At 44.1% G+C, this 15998-nt stretch overlaps 1 protein-coding gene across 1 annotated transcript in view; it reads right to left on the minus strand.

Moving 5' to 3' along the window:
* Positions 1–204: 204 nt before the first annotated feature.
* Positions 205–15998, minus strand: part of BRD3 (bromodomain containing 3) — a 38101-nt gene continuing 22307 nt past the window's right edge. The window contains exons 6-12 of the mRNA XM_059486230.1: positions 14991–15362; positions 10711–10839; positions 10163–10354; positions 9590–9825; positions 8796–9088; positions 6897–7025; positions 205–4923 (exon numbers count right to left, since the gene is read on the minus strand). Of these exons, the coding sequence (XP_059342213.1) occupies positions 4808–4923; positions 6897–7025; positions 8796–9088; positions 9590–9825; positions 10163–10354; positions 10711–10839; positions 14991–15362 (1467 nt within the window). The 3' untranslated portion in view covers positions 205–4807. The remainder of the gene's footprint in view (positions 4924–6896; positions 7026–8795; positions 9089–9589; positions 9826–10162; positions 10355–10710; positions 10840–14990; positions 15363–15998) is intronic.

Raw genomic sequence — 15998 nt, forward strand, 5'->3', positions numbered from 1 at the left:
AGCAGCTGAGTTTCCCTCGCCAAAAAAAGGGGATTTAAAGGAGTTTTATTGCAGGTACTGAGCTGTGATTCAGACACCCCAGAGCTGCCCCACTCTGACATTCCCCAAAACAACTCCCAAATTACTCCAGGACTTGACACCCTGGGGTTTGGCTCCTGGCACTGCCCAGTCCACACCTCGAAAAGATGAGGAGAGGGGAAAAGATGGGATCAAACTGCACACACCAAACAATTTTTCTTTTTATTATGAAAACAAAACGAATGCCCCAGGACCAGGGTCCGTGATTACCAGTAACATCAAAGATTACTTTCTAACTCTTTTTTTTTTAATTCGGTTTTGTTTGAGGCCAGCAATTTGCAATAAACAAGCTAAACTACTTACATTGACTCATTTCTTTTCAATAACTGACATTTACAGGAATATACTAGAAATGGCACTAAAAAGTTTTAAGAAAAAGAGTTACGGTAAATTTGCATGCACATCATACAGAAAAGTAACAATTTCTTTTTTATTTTTAAATATTAAAAAAAACCCAAAATAACAAAACAAAAAAATACAACAACAAATTTTTCTGGATTGGTTATGCCAGTATCAGGGCTGTGTTCTAAGTGGCCTGTGTCAAATCCTAGCTGGTGGTTTAATTTATTTTTTAAAAATGACATTTTAAAAAGATATGCAAATACCATTTTCTTTACAAAATGCAGCTCAAAGCAAGATAACGCTGCTGTGTAAGGAATCCTAAATTTCTCTTTACTGATGCAGAGCCTGCCCACAGTTAGCCCTAGCGGTAACTGCTCAGGGTTGAGAAGAGACTGAGAATTTAAAATCCAGTACTAAAAAGGTTGTGGTTTGTCTTTGTCATGCCCCGATCCCTTCCCCTCAGCTCCAACCCCAGCTTTAAAAAAAAAAAAAATCATTCCTTTCAAAACAAGGAAAAAAACCAGAATTAAAAACTGCTCTAAAAGTCCCCAAAGCAGAGAAAGAACTAGATTAGGTAACTGCAGTCTGCTTCTACCACACAGAGAAGAGGGAAGAGAGCTCAGGGGGAACTCAGCTGTGGATTTCCACACACAGAAATGTTTGTGTGTGTTTGGGGGTCACCACCCTGCCAGCAGTGACACAGCCCTGAGACATCACTCCCACACTCACCAGCCCTGGGGTAGGCAAGGTTCAAACCACACCAGTACAAGAACTGCAGTGGTTCTGTTGTGTGGATGACACAATCGGTGTGCAGAGAGCTGAGACTCCTTCGCTCGCTGGGATGGGATCTCCCTCTGGTCCCACGGAGCCACGAGACAGGCTGGGTTTACAATCAGAGAAAAGGTTCACAAAGTTTTTTTTTTTTTTTTAAAGGTGCAGTAATGCTGGTTGATTGAGAAAGGTCTGGTCAGATATTTTGTCAAAACAGGAATTAGTCCGAAAAAAGCAGTTTCAATAAAACTCTGTGTGTATGCATACATATGAAATCATACTGATTTCAGTGAAGTTTCCCCTGGAAAACAAAGTTAAACTTTGTTCATTCAAGAAAAATTCTACCATAAAAATTTTAATTTTTTTTTCCTTTTTTTTTTTTTCTTTTTTATTCTTAAGTTTAAAAATGTCCTTCAAACGTTGCGTGTTTGATGGTTTCCAAGTTATTTTGTGACATCTGGACTGACGTGTCATGCAATAAAAACCAGTTAAATAAATGCTCTGGTGCTTCAGTTCCCAACTCATTGAGGACTGCTGCTACTTTCTCTGGACAGGAAACATCTTTTCTTTCCTGGAGAAACTCAGGATGTACAAGAGGCACCCCCATGGACATGGTGGGGATAAAGAGCACTACAAACAAGCTGGGAATGGAAAAGTGTGAGGACAGCATTTGGAAGGGAGGAGTCACCAAATTCTTCCCTCAGTCATGCCAAAATGTATTTCTCCTTGCTCCATTTGGTTGGGAACACCTCATTTCCGTGCAAAGTTTCCCAAGAAGTGGAAGCCCAAGTTGCAGCTGGTGGATCAGAGATGTGCAGCACATTGTTCCCATTCCGTGGTGGCCTTGGCAGATTTTCCAGGGATCCTCCTGCAGGATGGAGGATCCCCCACGCCTTCTCCCATCACATCCCACCTGGTTCTCAACCCTCAGGCTCCAGCTTTCCAAGGAATTCTGGTGGGGCAGCCCCCTGAGGGATGTCTGTGTGTCCCAGGGGCTGTTCCAGGTGAGATTCCAGAGCTGAAATTCCCAGGATTTTCTGTGTCGCCTCCAGTTTGTCCTCCCCACCACAGCTCAGGGTCAAGCAGGCAGGAAAAGGTCCCAGGAAGGGAAAATTGGGAGTTTGTTTATCCAAAAGCCATGGCAGCGAATTGGTTGCAATTATTCCTTAAAATATTCCTTGGTTTTGATCATTCAAGTTGCAGGCAACAGGAGAAACACAGGTGAAACCCAACCCCGGTGAAAAGAAACCCAAGCTCTTAATTAGGTGAATATTACATTTCCTCATAGTAAATTCTGAAAATATATTACCAGGGATCTGGCTGGGGGAAGGTTTTGTACGGGCAGAACTTAAAAAAAAAAAAAAAAAAAATCAGAACTGAACTCCATTGTTAATGGAAAAGAAAAATCATGGATTTCAGTAAAAATCAGAACATTTTTCTTTCAATTGCTGTGAAAGGAAATCTGGGCTGGCCTTGAGGGGCCTCCAGGACCACTCACCTGCAGGGAAAATAAAATCTGGAGCAATTTGCACCACTGGGAGAGCACAGAAGGTGAATTTTAGGGCTACCCCACAGGGGAGAGGCAGTTTTAGGGGCTGGTGCTGGAGATGCAAAGGCAGAACTTTCTGTTAAATTCTGTGTATTTTTTTTTCTTTACAATAAAAAGAATTTACAATAAAACTTCTGCCCCTCAGAGTACAAATTTGATGTAGTTATAGAATTGGTGTTTTCCTAAAATTGAATTAGAAAAGGATAAAACCCCCATTGTTCTACCAAAACAAAAAAAGAGGGGAGGAAAAAAGACCATTGAGAAAATAAAATTGTATTGAAGTGTATGTCTCCAAAATCTGTACAAAACAGGAAAAAAGGGAGCTGGGGTGAGAAGAAGAGGAAAAAAATTTAAAAATGAACACACCAAACATGACAGAGCACCAGACACACAAGAGACTGGACTGTAGCACCTGTAGGTAGGAAGTCCAAGGTATATAAATAAAGTTGTGGATTTTTATTTGCTTTGTTGTTGTTTGTTTTTTTTTTAATCTGGTTCAAACCTCATTAAAAGTCTTCCTGTCTGCTGGCCTGCAAAACCTCAGCTTGGCTTTTGTTAAGATTTTATTATATTTTAAACGACCAATAGTGTTTAATAAATAAAATCATGGTATATACATGAAATTAGGGACACTGAAACCAGGGTGTATTTGCAGCAGTGCAGGTCAAAACGTTAGGCTGGGCTGAAAAAAAATAGCAAGCTTTAAAAAAATAGCAAGCTTTAAAAAAAAAATAGCAAGCTTTAAAAAAATAGCAAGCTTTAAAAAAATTAGCTTTTTTTTTTTCTCCTCCCTCCCCTCTTTCTTGTTTTCATTGAGGTAAAACATTTCAGTGCCTGGAACTTGAACCCTGCCTGACACAGGAGGAGCACTCCCCCTTTCTAGGAGCTCACTCCTATGAGGAGAGGGGAGAAAAGCAAAGCAAACTCAAAAGCAAAAAGCCCAAGCACACACAGAATAATCCCTCTCCACTTCCCCTGCCAGCTCAGCCTCAGCTGGAGCTCAAGTGCTGCTTTATTTTAAGCCCAGCCTGAGGTGTTTGTCATGGAGAAAATGCCCAAGATGTGCCCAGCAATGGGCACATGACTCGTGCTGGGCACTGCAGGGATCACTCCAGGCTCCAGCTGACAACTCCCAGCCAAAAAAACCTCCTGACAATTCCATGGAAACTTTCATAGAGAGCGCCCCATTTCCTGGAAATGATCTGTTTAATGGTAAAAATAGCATTCCCAAGAAACTTGAATGTGTCCCTTGCTCCCTTCTTCCCAATGAACCCCCAGGAAAAGTGAAGCTTTTGAGTGGAAAACCAAGAAATGCAACCAATTTCTATTGCTTGTGTGCTTATAAGTTAAATTCATGCTTCAAGACCTTCCTGAACAGGTGCCTATGCCTCTAGCAAGATTTAAAAAAAAAAAAACATGTTAGCAATCCACAGTACATGAGAATTTTTTTTGATTTTTTTTGTTGTTTTTATGTAAAAAGATGATAGCATCTGACATTTTCATCACACTGTAGACTTGGAGATTAAGAATACTAGTGCTAATAACAAATACACCAACTAGTTCAAAAGCTAACATCTTTCAGATACAGTACCATTTTACAGAGATTTCTTTAAAAAAAGATGGTTTTTACCTTGTGTGAGCCAGGCAGGCTTATTAAAAGAGAATATTCTGGGGAGAGTGAAGGGCTGGGAGGGAAATGTACTACAAACCTTGCAGAATTTTCTATTTATCTCCTGCTAAGAGCTCAAAGTTCTTCCATTTTCGACCAATTTTCTCCAGATAAATGGAAATTTTAGAGACTTTATGCAAAGGGAACTATTTGTCATAAAGTCTAGTCACACACACACACACTCAAAGATCTTTGACCTATTAAAAGAGAGCCCCCCCCCCCAAAAAAAAGGAAAATACCTTTTGTAACACTGAGTTAAAAAATAAAATAAAAAACAAGTCAGAGAAAAGAGAGAGGGGATAAAACCTGACCACCGTGGCCCGAGAGCAGGGGTAAGGAGGGGAGGGGACACTGCAGAGCAGGGGTGTCCGTTTGGGGGTGTGTCCGTGTGTCCCTGCTCATTCCGAGTCGCTGCTGTCCGAGCTGGAGCCGCTGGAGCTGCTGCTCCCGGACTCGGAGGAGGAGCTGCTGCTGAGCCGGGAGGGGCCTCCGGAGGGAGTGGAGCCGGATTTCTCTGCGGGGACAGGCAGGGATGGGTTACTCACAGGGAGGGGACAGGCAGGGATGGGTTACTCACAGGGAGGGGACAGGCAGGGGTGGGGTCACTCACAGGGAGGTGGGGAACACGAGGGTTGTTCTCCTTTGTGCCCAGTTTGACCCACGGGGCGGCAGCGCTGCTGCCCAGTGTCACAGACATTTTATGGAAAATCCTTTCCTTAGGGTTTTTCCTCCTGAGAAGCTGAGAAGCCTCAGGAACAAAATGTAAACAATGGTTATCTGCTGCTGTGCAATGCAACAGGTGCATCTGGGATTGGTCTCGTGTGGTTGTCTGTAATTAATGGCCAGTCACAGCCAGCTGGCTCTGACTCTGAGAGTCACAAGCTTTTGTTATCATTCCTTCCTATTCCTTGCTAGCCCTCTGATGAAATACTTTCTTCTATCCTTTTAGTATAGTTTTAATATAATATATATATATCATAAAATAATAAATCAGCCTTTATTTTAATATAATATATATCATAAATCAGCCTTCTGAAACATGGATTCAGATCCTCGTCCCTTCCCTCATCCTCAGACCCCTGTGAACACCACCACAGCCCTGAGCTGGCTGAACAATGCTGGTAATCCCCAGTTGTTCTCTTCATGCTGTATAACAAGTTTTGCACCTTTAAGGCTGGTTCTGAGAGCAAAGTAGGAGAGAAATGCAGTGTGGAGTTTGTTTTCAGACACTGCACTCACTCCTCCACATTCCTGCTGCTGGACTGCGCTGTCTGCAGACAGACAGATGTCACAGACATATTTTATGGAAAATCCTTTCCTTAGGGTTTTTCCTCCTGAGAAGCTCAGAGGCCTCAGGAACAAAATGTAAACAATGGTTATCTGCTGCTGTGGAATGCAACAGGTGCATCTGGGATTGGTCTCATGTGGTTGTTTCTAATTAACAGCCAATCACAGTCAGCTGGCTCAGACTCTTGGTCAGACATGATTTTATTATCATTCCATTCCTTTCCTAACTAGCCTTCTGATTAAATCCTTCATTCTATTCTTCCAGTACAGTTTTAGTATAATACATATCATAAAATAATAAATCAGCCTTCTGAAACATGGAGTCAGATCCTCGTCTCTTCCCTCTTCCTGGGACTCCTGTGAACACCACCACAGACAGACAGACAGCAAGACAGAGCTCTCCTTTGCTTTTAGTTAGTTTTTAGCTAGCTGAAGCAGAGAAGTTCCCTAAACTGTAGATTTTATTTTTCTTTAGACCTGTTTAAACCTACTCTAAACTGAACACCCAAAAGAGCACCTACAGCTCACAACTGTAGCCCACCAAGCCAAGCCTAAGCCACAGCATTTTCAACACCAAAAAGATTGATAAGAGATTAAGTCCAGCTACAGCCCACAAAAGAGACTTTCTGAATTTATAATCTTTTTTAAAACAGCAAAAAGTTTTATTGTTTAATAATATTTATTTTTTGTACTAGTAAATGCTTTGCTTATTAAATAAATAGGTTTTTTCCACTTTTCTCCAAATATTCTCCTGAATCAGCTTAAAAAAAAAAAGCTGATTAAATTTACTTTTTAGAAGAACTCCTTCAAAAGTTTTCTCCCAAATTTACCCTAAACTGTGGAAGTTTGGGATGCACAGAGGAGCTCTGCTGTGGGGCAGTGCCACCTCTGAGCACTGGTGAAAGCTTTATTTGCACCAGGGGAACCTTTTGGAGCATCCTGAGCAATGTGGGGGTTTGGGATTGTTTTAACCCCCTGTGTTAGAAGCTCTGTGGTGTGGGCTGCACACCAGGTTAACACAGGGAAGAGTTCCCTCTGGAGGAGGAATTGGCCCCCAGACCGGGCAGCCCCACACAGCAGCTCAGAGGGAACTCCCTGAGGTCCCTGTCACAGGGACCAACCCAAGACAGAGGTTTTGACCCTGTGACAAAACCTGTTCACTTTTGGGGTGCTGTTTTCCCATAAAGCCAAAGCCATTACCTTTCTTTGCAGGCTTCTTGTTGTTGTTTAGCTGCCCACTGACGTCCTGTAACCGTTTTTCTAGTTCTTTCTTCTTTTCCTGAGCTAACTCTTCTTTTGACTTTGCTGCTTGCTTTTTGCCACTGGCAGCTGTGGGGGAGGAAGGCAGAGTTTCTGAAAGTGCAAGGGATGCAGGGGGAAAGAGTGGACATCACTATTTTACAGGGCATGTACATCTGTGTGCACACTCTGCAGTGACACTGCCAACATCCAGTGCTCACACAGCAACTACACATCCCAGAGAGAAGACAACACCTGAAGTTGCCTTGCTCATCAAATCACCACCATCCTGTTAACATGCAATTTTTTTTTTTAAGAGAGATCTTCTGGAAAGTATTTTAGAAGATAGAAATATCCATTTAATAACCTTGTCATTACAGGTTACTTACCAGCCAGTTATATGGTCAATAATTACAGATTTGTAATTACAGAATTGTTACATGGGTTTTCTGCCCTGTAAAATAAAGTGTCCCATTAAAGGTTGTCAGGAGAAAAGCATCTGCCATTAAAACTTCCGATCCCCTCACGCAAGAATCTACTGTGGTTTATGTTGCTCTAAATAGAAAACAAAACAAACAAAGGCAAATTAAAAACCAACTGAGGCAAAGGCTGGCAGACAACAGGAATGTAACTGCATCAGGATGAAAAGGGTGAGAAGGACCAGCAACACTCACACTGGCAAGGAAAGGAAATATTCCTCCAAAGGAGGAGTAATTGAACACAGGTGTTGGCCAGGATTGGAAGCACAAGACAGGAGCCAGATATTTTGCCTGATCCAGCAAGGAAATACCTACATTTCTGTGAGCTGTTTAAAAAAAAAAAAAAACCAACAAAAAAAGAAAACTGGAAAGCACAGTCCTAAGAGGGAACACTCAGCACAGGAGTCCAGCCAGGCTCAGGCATGCCAGGCTCACAGAGTGGATATCTGAGGTTATCTGTGTTACTCTGTGCTCTGGTTCCAAAACTGAAGGATGCTTCCCGTTCTGAAAAATCCTTTCCTGAGCTAGGCCAACACTGAAGGATTCAGGGGGAAAAAATAAAGCAAAAAGAAAGGTCAAAGTCTGTGCTTTGCTTAGGCCTTCCTGAAAATCCTGAGGAAGGAATGGAGATGCTCTGCAAGAGCAAGGAGTAGCTTTTGTATCATAATTTTAAAAGCAAAACTCCCTTAACCAAGAGGGTCAGGAGCACTTCAGGTAAGTGATCCTACTGCTGTCCAGCTGGAGCTAAACTCTCCAGGGGCTGCAGGAATTCCCTTTGTGGACAAATTAAAGTCTATCCCACACTGAACCACACACTCAGCAGCAGATTGATATTCACCCTCTGGACTGACAGAGGGTGAGGCCAATGTGGTGATCAGGACGCACAGCAAGAGCAGTTTTGGGGTGAATACACAACTCAGACACACCCAGAATCCAGAGGTAACCAGGTAACCTTGTGCAAATCATTTATTGCCTTGGTGGTTTGGATCCCAGCCACGTTTTTTGTTTCCTTCCTAATTAGATGCTAAACTATTCAGGATAAGAAACTGATCCTTCCAGATGTATGCATGTAACACCTGACACAATGAGACTGAAACCTTTACAGGGCCTTCCAGAGCCTGGGTAAGTAATAAAGGCATCCCACAGGTCTTGCAGAGGAACACATTGGCTCTCCAGGTCTCTACAGCAGGACACCATGGGAAGAAAGAACATAGAAAAACAGGAAGTTTCTGTACATTTCCTTGGGAGAAAAGAATCTCTAAAAATTCCTGCCACCACATACCCACCAGGTGGATAAGAGAATCTCAATACACATTCCCTGACTCCAGAGCTGAGCCCAAGAGCTGCTGGGGGGAACACGTGCCCCGGGAGGTTGACTTACAAAATGGTTTCCTTTGTTTTTTCTGTAAACAAGATTTCACGTATCTCTCCAGTTCTCGTAATGTTGTGGGCTTCAAGGTTTCAAAATCTATTTCAATCTCGTCGGGATTGGAGTCTCTGAGGGAGGGTTCTCTGGACTGGATGATGTGAACCACCCTGCCCAGCTTCTCCCCGGGCAGGCGGTTGATGTCCAGGCTGAGCTGTCGCTTCTCGTCGTAGGTCATGGGCAGCCCTTCCTCCTCCTCATCCGAGTCGTAGGTTGCAGATGCCTGTTTGCCTCCTTTCTTGGGCTGCCTGGGGAGGTTGTCAAGCATGAAAACATTCATGGGGACACAGCAATGAATTCTTTTTTTTTTTTTCCCCCTGACTCCCTCGTAACAAACATCCCCGTGCTCTTGGCTTTGAAGCTCTTGTCAGATGGCTGGAACAGCAGCACAATTGCTGAAAAAGTTCAGCAGCCTGAGATCAGCTGTTGTGTTCCTATTATATTTTAGCCCTGTGAAGTGTGACAATGAGCCCAAGTAGCAGCAGGGGAGCAGCCATGAAATGGCAAGTTCTTGGTGGATGCACAAAAGGCAACCCCCCCCCAAAACCTTATCTGAGAGCAATCAGGCAGGGATTCAAGGAGCTGGACAGTAAAAACACAGTGGTTCCACTGCCAGCTCCCAGTTAAAGACTCCCTGGAGTTGTCTGGGAATGGGAACAGTATTCAGCAGCAAATTAACAACTACTGAGCTTCCCCAGGAATTAGGGGCAGAGCTGGAAGCTCTTTGGCTCTCCCCTCAAGGCTCTCACCTGTTAGCTGTGGTTGTGCTGTTCGCTTTCTTAGCTGGGGCTTTCTTCTGTTGGGCTTGTTTTGGTGGTTGAGCCACCTTGGGTTTCTTCTCCTCCTCAGCTTTGACTTTGTGCTTTTCTTTTTCCTTCTCTTTATCTTTCTTTTTCTTCTCTTTCTCCTTCTTCTCTTTTTTTTTCTTTGGTTTGTTCACTGGCGCTTGGGACAGTGCAGCCAGCTGCTCATGGACGGCTTTAAGCTGGGGAGAAACATGGGAAAAACCATCAAGGCAAGGTAACTGCTGCCTCCACAAAGCCTTCCCTCTACATCCCAAGGTGTAAGTATAGCCTAAAGCCAAAAATCAAGCAGCTCATACTCTGGGATCCCAGAAGGAAGGAGAGCATCAGCACTGAGAAAAATCATCCTGAAGAAAATCACTGTTACATCCAACATGCACTGACTGCACAGCTGAATGCTTTTCCCCTTAGGCTGGGGATGCTTCCCTGCATGCCAGCCTAGGTGGGATTTTTCAGGACACAATTCCTGCTGCTGTGCTCTGTCTAATGCAAGGACACACAGCTGGGATGGTGCAGTACCTGCTCCTGGAGCTCGGCCAGCCGAGTCGCCCGCTCCTCCTCGGAGTCGGAGCTGTCGGAGTCTGAGGAGCTCTCCTCACTGCTGTGGCTGCTCTCTGTGCTTTTGCTCACCACTGGGGCTGTTGGGGGAGGTGGAGGGGGGGCCTCTGCAGGCTCATCGGGCATTTTTGCAAACCTCATCTCAAAGACATCCTGCAAAAAGGAGGAAAATTGGTGACCAAAGGAGCCTCGGCCACAAACAGCTCACTCTGGTCTCAAATACATCGGGGCAGGTGTACTACAAGTAAATAATAATATACAAAATATGGTTGCCCATCTGAAAAGCCCAAGAAAATCCTCCAATTACTTTAAATGTAATATTTTAGGAGCTGAACATGGCACTGGGTCCATGCCATGTGAAGAGCACAACAGTCCTGCAGAGAGCACGAGGCTCTTTCCAAGGGCTGCAAGAATCTCCCTTGTTGGTACCAAGAGCAGATCCACACCTGGATCTCACCTTGTAGCTGAACTAAGAACACTCTGGAAGATGCATTTGGCAACACCTTTACCTGGAGCTTCCTGGCCATGGCCACCACCTCGTGGTCTGGAGGATTGTACTTGTAACAATTAGAGAACATTAACCGAATATCTGCTGCGAAACCTTGTGCATCCTGGTATTCCCGACTGTCCATCTTTTTCTGCAAACAAACAAGCCAAAGGGGAAAGAAAAAAGAAAAGCCATAAGCAAAAGGAATTTGTAGCAACTGCATGGAGCACACAAGAACCTCAGAAGAGCCTCAAAAATCCCATCTAAGAGAATGGAAGTTTAATATGGGTTATTTGTTCCTAAATAACATTCAGAGTTTCTGCTTTATAAAACAAGCAAACACCAGGCAACTAAAGAAGTTGATATCTCATAGCAGTTTAAACACTAAGATTCTAAATTGGCCTTGTTTTCTAAGTAGTAGAATATAAATCTGTCAGGGTCCACATTCTACAAGAAAACATTTAGAAATTACTAGAAAAATAGTTTAGAAAAATGGATCAGGAACTAAGAGAAACAAGGATCATGGATGGAAAGGGCAACAGTCAGCAAGCAAGTTCCAATTACAGGAGTACCTAAGTGTGTATTTCTACATATGCTTGGATATATTTGCCTTGTAAACCTGAAAGGGCAGAAAAGATCATGAAAATCTAACTCTGATTTCCTGCTAGCAGAGGGCAGGAGGTTTGCTCTGCAGTTCCTACAGCAAAATAGGCATTTACAGTGAAACTACAACTCCCACGCTTCATTTAAAGTCCAACTGATAGAAATGGATACAGGCTTCACCCTTTATGAACCTACTCATTATGTAATCTCCTAGAGTAGTGAGGATAAATGTCAAATATTTGTACCTTGTTCCTTTCTCTTATTTTTCAGCTCTCACTTCCAGCCATTTCTCTTGCTGTTTGGGACTCAATGACTTGGGTTTGGAGAGCAGTTTATAGCATTTCTAGCACTTAATTGATTTGATGCATATATTACTACTATGTATAAAACCTTAGCTCCAATTACTCCTGCTGAAAGGAACCAGAAGCTAACACTAGGTTTCATTTGCATTTAAAAGACCTGGGTTAAAAGAAATTCTCTATTTGCCAGTGCTTACAGGCTTCTCTTTTGTATGTCTTGGGCACCTGTGTGCCCAGAGAAGGGAAGGGGTGACTGACAGACAGGCTGGGGACATGATGGGGACAGACATCCCCATCCCAACAGCAAGCAGGGGTGCTCAGGGTCTGTCACCCACTCTTAACTCAAACAAAATTCCCATTTTTCACACAACTACAGAAATTTCACAGCTGTGATAGACCTTCTAACTGTCTTAAAACACTGCAATGACTCCTGGAGCTGTTTTTGTTGTGAGAAGGGCAGAATTTCACCTCCAGGAGTTCAGCTTCTGAGGGACCTGGTGCAGGGTGGTGACATCCCTGCAGCCTTGCTCCCTGCTGTGCTGCAGCCAGACATCTGTCAAACTTTTGTCAGGAGACCTCATTTTCCTGGTGAATAAACAAGGAGACAGCCTGGAAGGCACAGCACAAAAAAGCAGAAAGGGAAATAGGTTTGTGGTGCTCCTGTCTGAAAAGGCTCTCAGACCAATTCCAAAGCAAAACATATGTTCAAACCAAAGGGCCCATTTATTTAAAAATACATCTTACTGCATGAAAGGCCTTTTTATATTTGTTTGGCATACTCAGGGCCTGATTATTGCCTATGAAATACATTCCAGTGTCTGAGGCTTTGCTTTTCATCCAAACTCAACAGTTTTCTAGCCCTACAGTTTTTAATCTGTGGATTTTTGTTTTGTTTTCTTATAAAGAATAATTAGCTTAACAAAAGAAAGGAAAGCACTTTAAATAGGTGGGTTGGAATATCTTGTTATAAATACACTTGGAGATATCCAGCTGCTTACAAATAAAAAAAAGTGGTTATATGTACAACTGGAAATCAGGAGTCAGGCAGGGCAGCTCACCCATCCTCTGTCCCTCAGACAATCTCATTTTTCCCTCAATCAATTGTTTTAACCATCTTTACTGTTCATAAATTGTGTCCCTTGCTCGAAGTCTTGTCCTGCCCACAGAGGACACAAAGAATGTCTCCTCACTTTTAAGACCCTGAACTCAGCTGCTCTGAAATTGCAGCAGTTCACTGCAGGAAAATTAAGGGGTGAGCAGAGTTACATCCCAGGAAAAGGGCTTTATTCCAAAAGTAAACACACCTTGTGGAAATCCTCCTGCACAGCAAGGCTTGCTGCTTTTTCACCACTGAGTAAAGCAAAGGAGGGACATGACACTGCTGGCACCTGGCAGCCAGAGGATGGAGCAGAAGTTGTGCTCCAGGTTCCCCAGCCCCACAGAGGGGGACAGGGATGTTCTGCAATGGTCCCTGCCTGCCTGGGGACAGGGCAGCAGCAGCTGCAGCCTCAGTGCATCCCCCTCCTCACAGGGAATTACAGCTGCTGCCTCTCTCTCCTCACACTTCCACCCTTCCCTACTCCAAGCAGTTCTGCCCTTTCCTTCTCTGATAAAGAGAATTGAGGTGGAGATGAGCTCACAGATCCTGTCCCTGCAGCTGTTCCCATTACAGCACAAAATTCCAGCACATCACTCTGCCCCTGGCACAGTCACAACAGCCAACCTGCCTCCTGCACCACACACAGAGCAAACAACCTCCAAATCCTCCTGGAGACACTTCTGCCAGGAAAAAAAAATGCTCCTGGACATGAAGGATATTCTCTGAGGAAAATCAAACCTAACAGCCACAGAAATAAGAGACAAGATGTGTTACAGCTGCAGCAATGCTTGTGTTTTACTTTCTCTCATAATTCCTCCCAGGTTAGTTTGGAGGCCCTCAGATGTGCTCCTTTATCACAGCCATTGTCACTTGGGCAGAATTAAATCTAAAATCCTCTCAGAGCCACAGAGAGAGTCCCTGACACTGGAAAATGACAGTGCCTGCAAATGGCAGGTTTCTGTTCCACACAGTGAACAGATTATGAGCTGCATCTCTGAGAAGTCACACCATGATCTGCAGGCCGAGAGCAATGACAATAAAACACTCCATAAAAAACCAATACCAGACAGCACTTCAAACAACTTAATTAAGAAAAATACTACCATGTGGAATGAGAAACCCAGAGTGTTTAGGTGTAAAAGACTCCACTGGGTTTGCCATCAGCCTGTCTCAAATTTTCTACCCCACACCAGTCAGGTGCAGAGGGAGGATATCACCTGCACTTGCCAGAGAGGGGCAGAGGTGTACAATTTTAAAAGAATGAAGTCAGGACCTTGAAGAGACTTAAGCATGAAGAAATCATCAACCCAAAAAATCACAACTTTGCACTTAGATTTTTCACAACACAGCACAATAATCTCTTGCAATAAGAAATCACCTAAGCACACATGGAAATATTTGAGAGGGTCAGGATTTCACTCTGTCCATCTCTAATCTTCCTGCAATCACCTGGGGCTTCAACTAGCAGGCTGCAGGTATGTGTGGAGACCCAGAGGACCCCTGGGATGGATGCATGGCACATCAGAGTGTGACACGCTGCTCCTGGGTACCACACAGGATCTACCAAGGAATATGACAGGAATCACAACCACAGCTGCCCTTCTGTCACCTGGGCATTCAGACAATCCCAGGCTGTCTCAGTGGAAGTAAAATCCTTCTGGCAATGCCAGTAAAAGCCAGAAACATCTTCACCTCTGCCACCATGGAAGTCTCCCCTCCATCAACACAGAATGCAGTGTCTGGCTCACAAGAAGATGGGAACTACAAAGATATGGCTTTGCTTCATGGAGGGATTCAGCAAACCTCCAAACCTACTGGGAAAAACAAGAATATTGGACCATACTCTTGAGGAGACAAGTATGAACCACAAAACCAGCACACATCTCCCTGAGTACCATCACATCCCTGTTGGAACTGCTCAGTGTAAGCCAATCTGCCACCACCAAGTAGGCAGGCAGCAGCTTCTGGAAATGGGATACCATCAATTGAATCCTATGAAATAAAGCACCTCCTCTTCTCAGAGTGCAACACAATCCTAAGAACACCAGTTAAATACCTGGACTATCCACAAAGAGGAGAGGGGATTTTGTGGACATCAATTGCTTTGCAGGGCAGAAAAAAAAAAGCTGTCCCAGGTTAGGGCAAAAAAGGGAGAAGGGAAGGAAACAAAATATAAAAATATCCAGCTGGTATCCAAACAGGTTCAGTTTCCACCCTTTCCCCTTCCCCCTCCCACAAAGGAGCCAGTCCTCTGCAAGCAGAGGGACCCCCTGCCAGAAGAGGTGGTAAATGAGGACGTACTTTCACAGTACTGAGATCCATGGGGTGTTTGATTATATCGTGATAGTCATGTAATTCCAAAGCCTCTGCATCCACGGGCTTGTAAAAGGGCCATGCATAGGCTGCATGCTTCTTGGAGAGCATCTCCTTGAGGATGCTGTCACAGTACTTGAGGTGCTCAGAGAGTTTGCCCTTCTTCCCTGCGTGCTGAGGGACCTCTCCATCCTCCAGGTCCTTCTTTGGTGGTTTGATGGGGCGGCCGCCGCTCTCCCTGCGCGCGATGATTTTGGCCTGTTTGGGGTCCGACAGCGGCGTGGGGGACTCGCTCCTGCTGGCAGTGATGGCAGATGTGGTGGGCGTGGTGGTGTCTGCTTTCCTCTTCACTCCCTTTTTCTGAAACGGCACAGGGACAGGCTCCATGAGGACATGGCCTGCAGAAAACCTAGCACAGCTCATCTACAGGAATGCGTCACTCTGGTGACGGAGTGACAAAAGTATCCTCTGTCCCCTTAAAAAGGAAATAAGCCCACAAGTTTCTCTCATCAATTAGGTGAAAAGACATCTCATAGGACTTGGGGGGGCTTCACCTCAAAATTAAGGATAGCTAATAGGCAGGACTTTTTGCCTTCTGTCCAAAGCAATTTACTAGAAAAAGAATAGAACAAAGAAACTAATTGCTTTTGTGAGGTGTTTACCAGGGGCAAGGATCTCTTGCACCTGGCTCAGTTTTTCTCTGTAAAGAGTTTTGTTATTTTGCCTTTTAATAAAAGCTTTTTGTTTCCAACACTACCACTGAAGCCATCCTGCTCATTTTATTCCTTCTAAGGTAACTGAGCTATCTTGGGTGTGAAAGAGATCTCCAAGAGATTATGAGACCTGGCTTGAGGAGACCCATATTTCACTCATCCTTAGTTTTGCCTGTCCTCTGACAGAAAAAAACCCAGTTATTTCATTGGGATAAATGGGATTTGTGACTAGAGGCTCCAACACTGCACATCACCTGAGCCACAGTAACCAACCATTTGCATG

The sequence above is a fragment of the Ammospiza nelsoni genome, chromosome 20, assembly GCF_027579445.1.
Source record: "Ammospiza nelsoni isolate bAmmNel1 chromosome 20, bAmmNel1.pri, whole genome shotgun sequence".
NCBI classification, from domain to species: Eukaryota; Metazoa; Chordata; class Aves; order Passeriformes; family Passerellidae; genus Ammospiza; species Ammospiza nelsoni.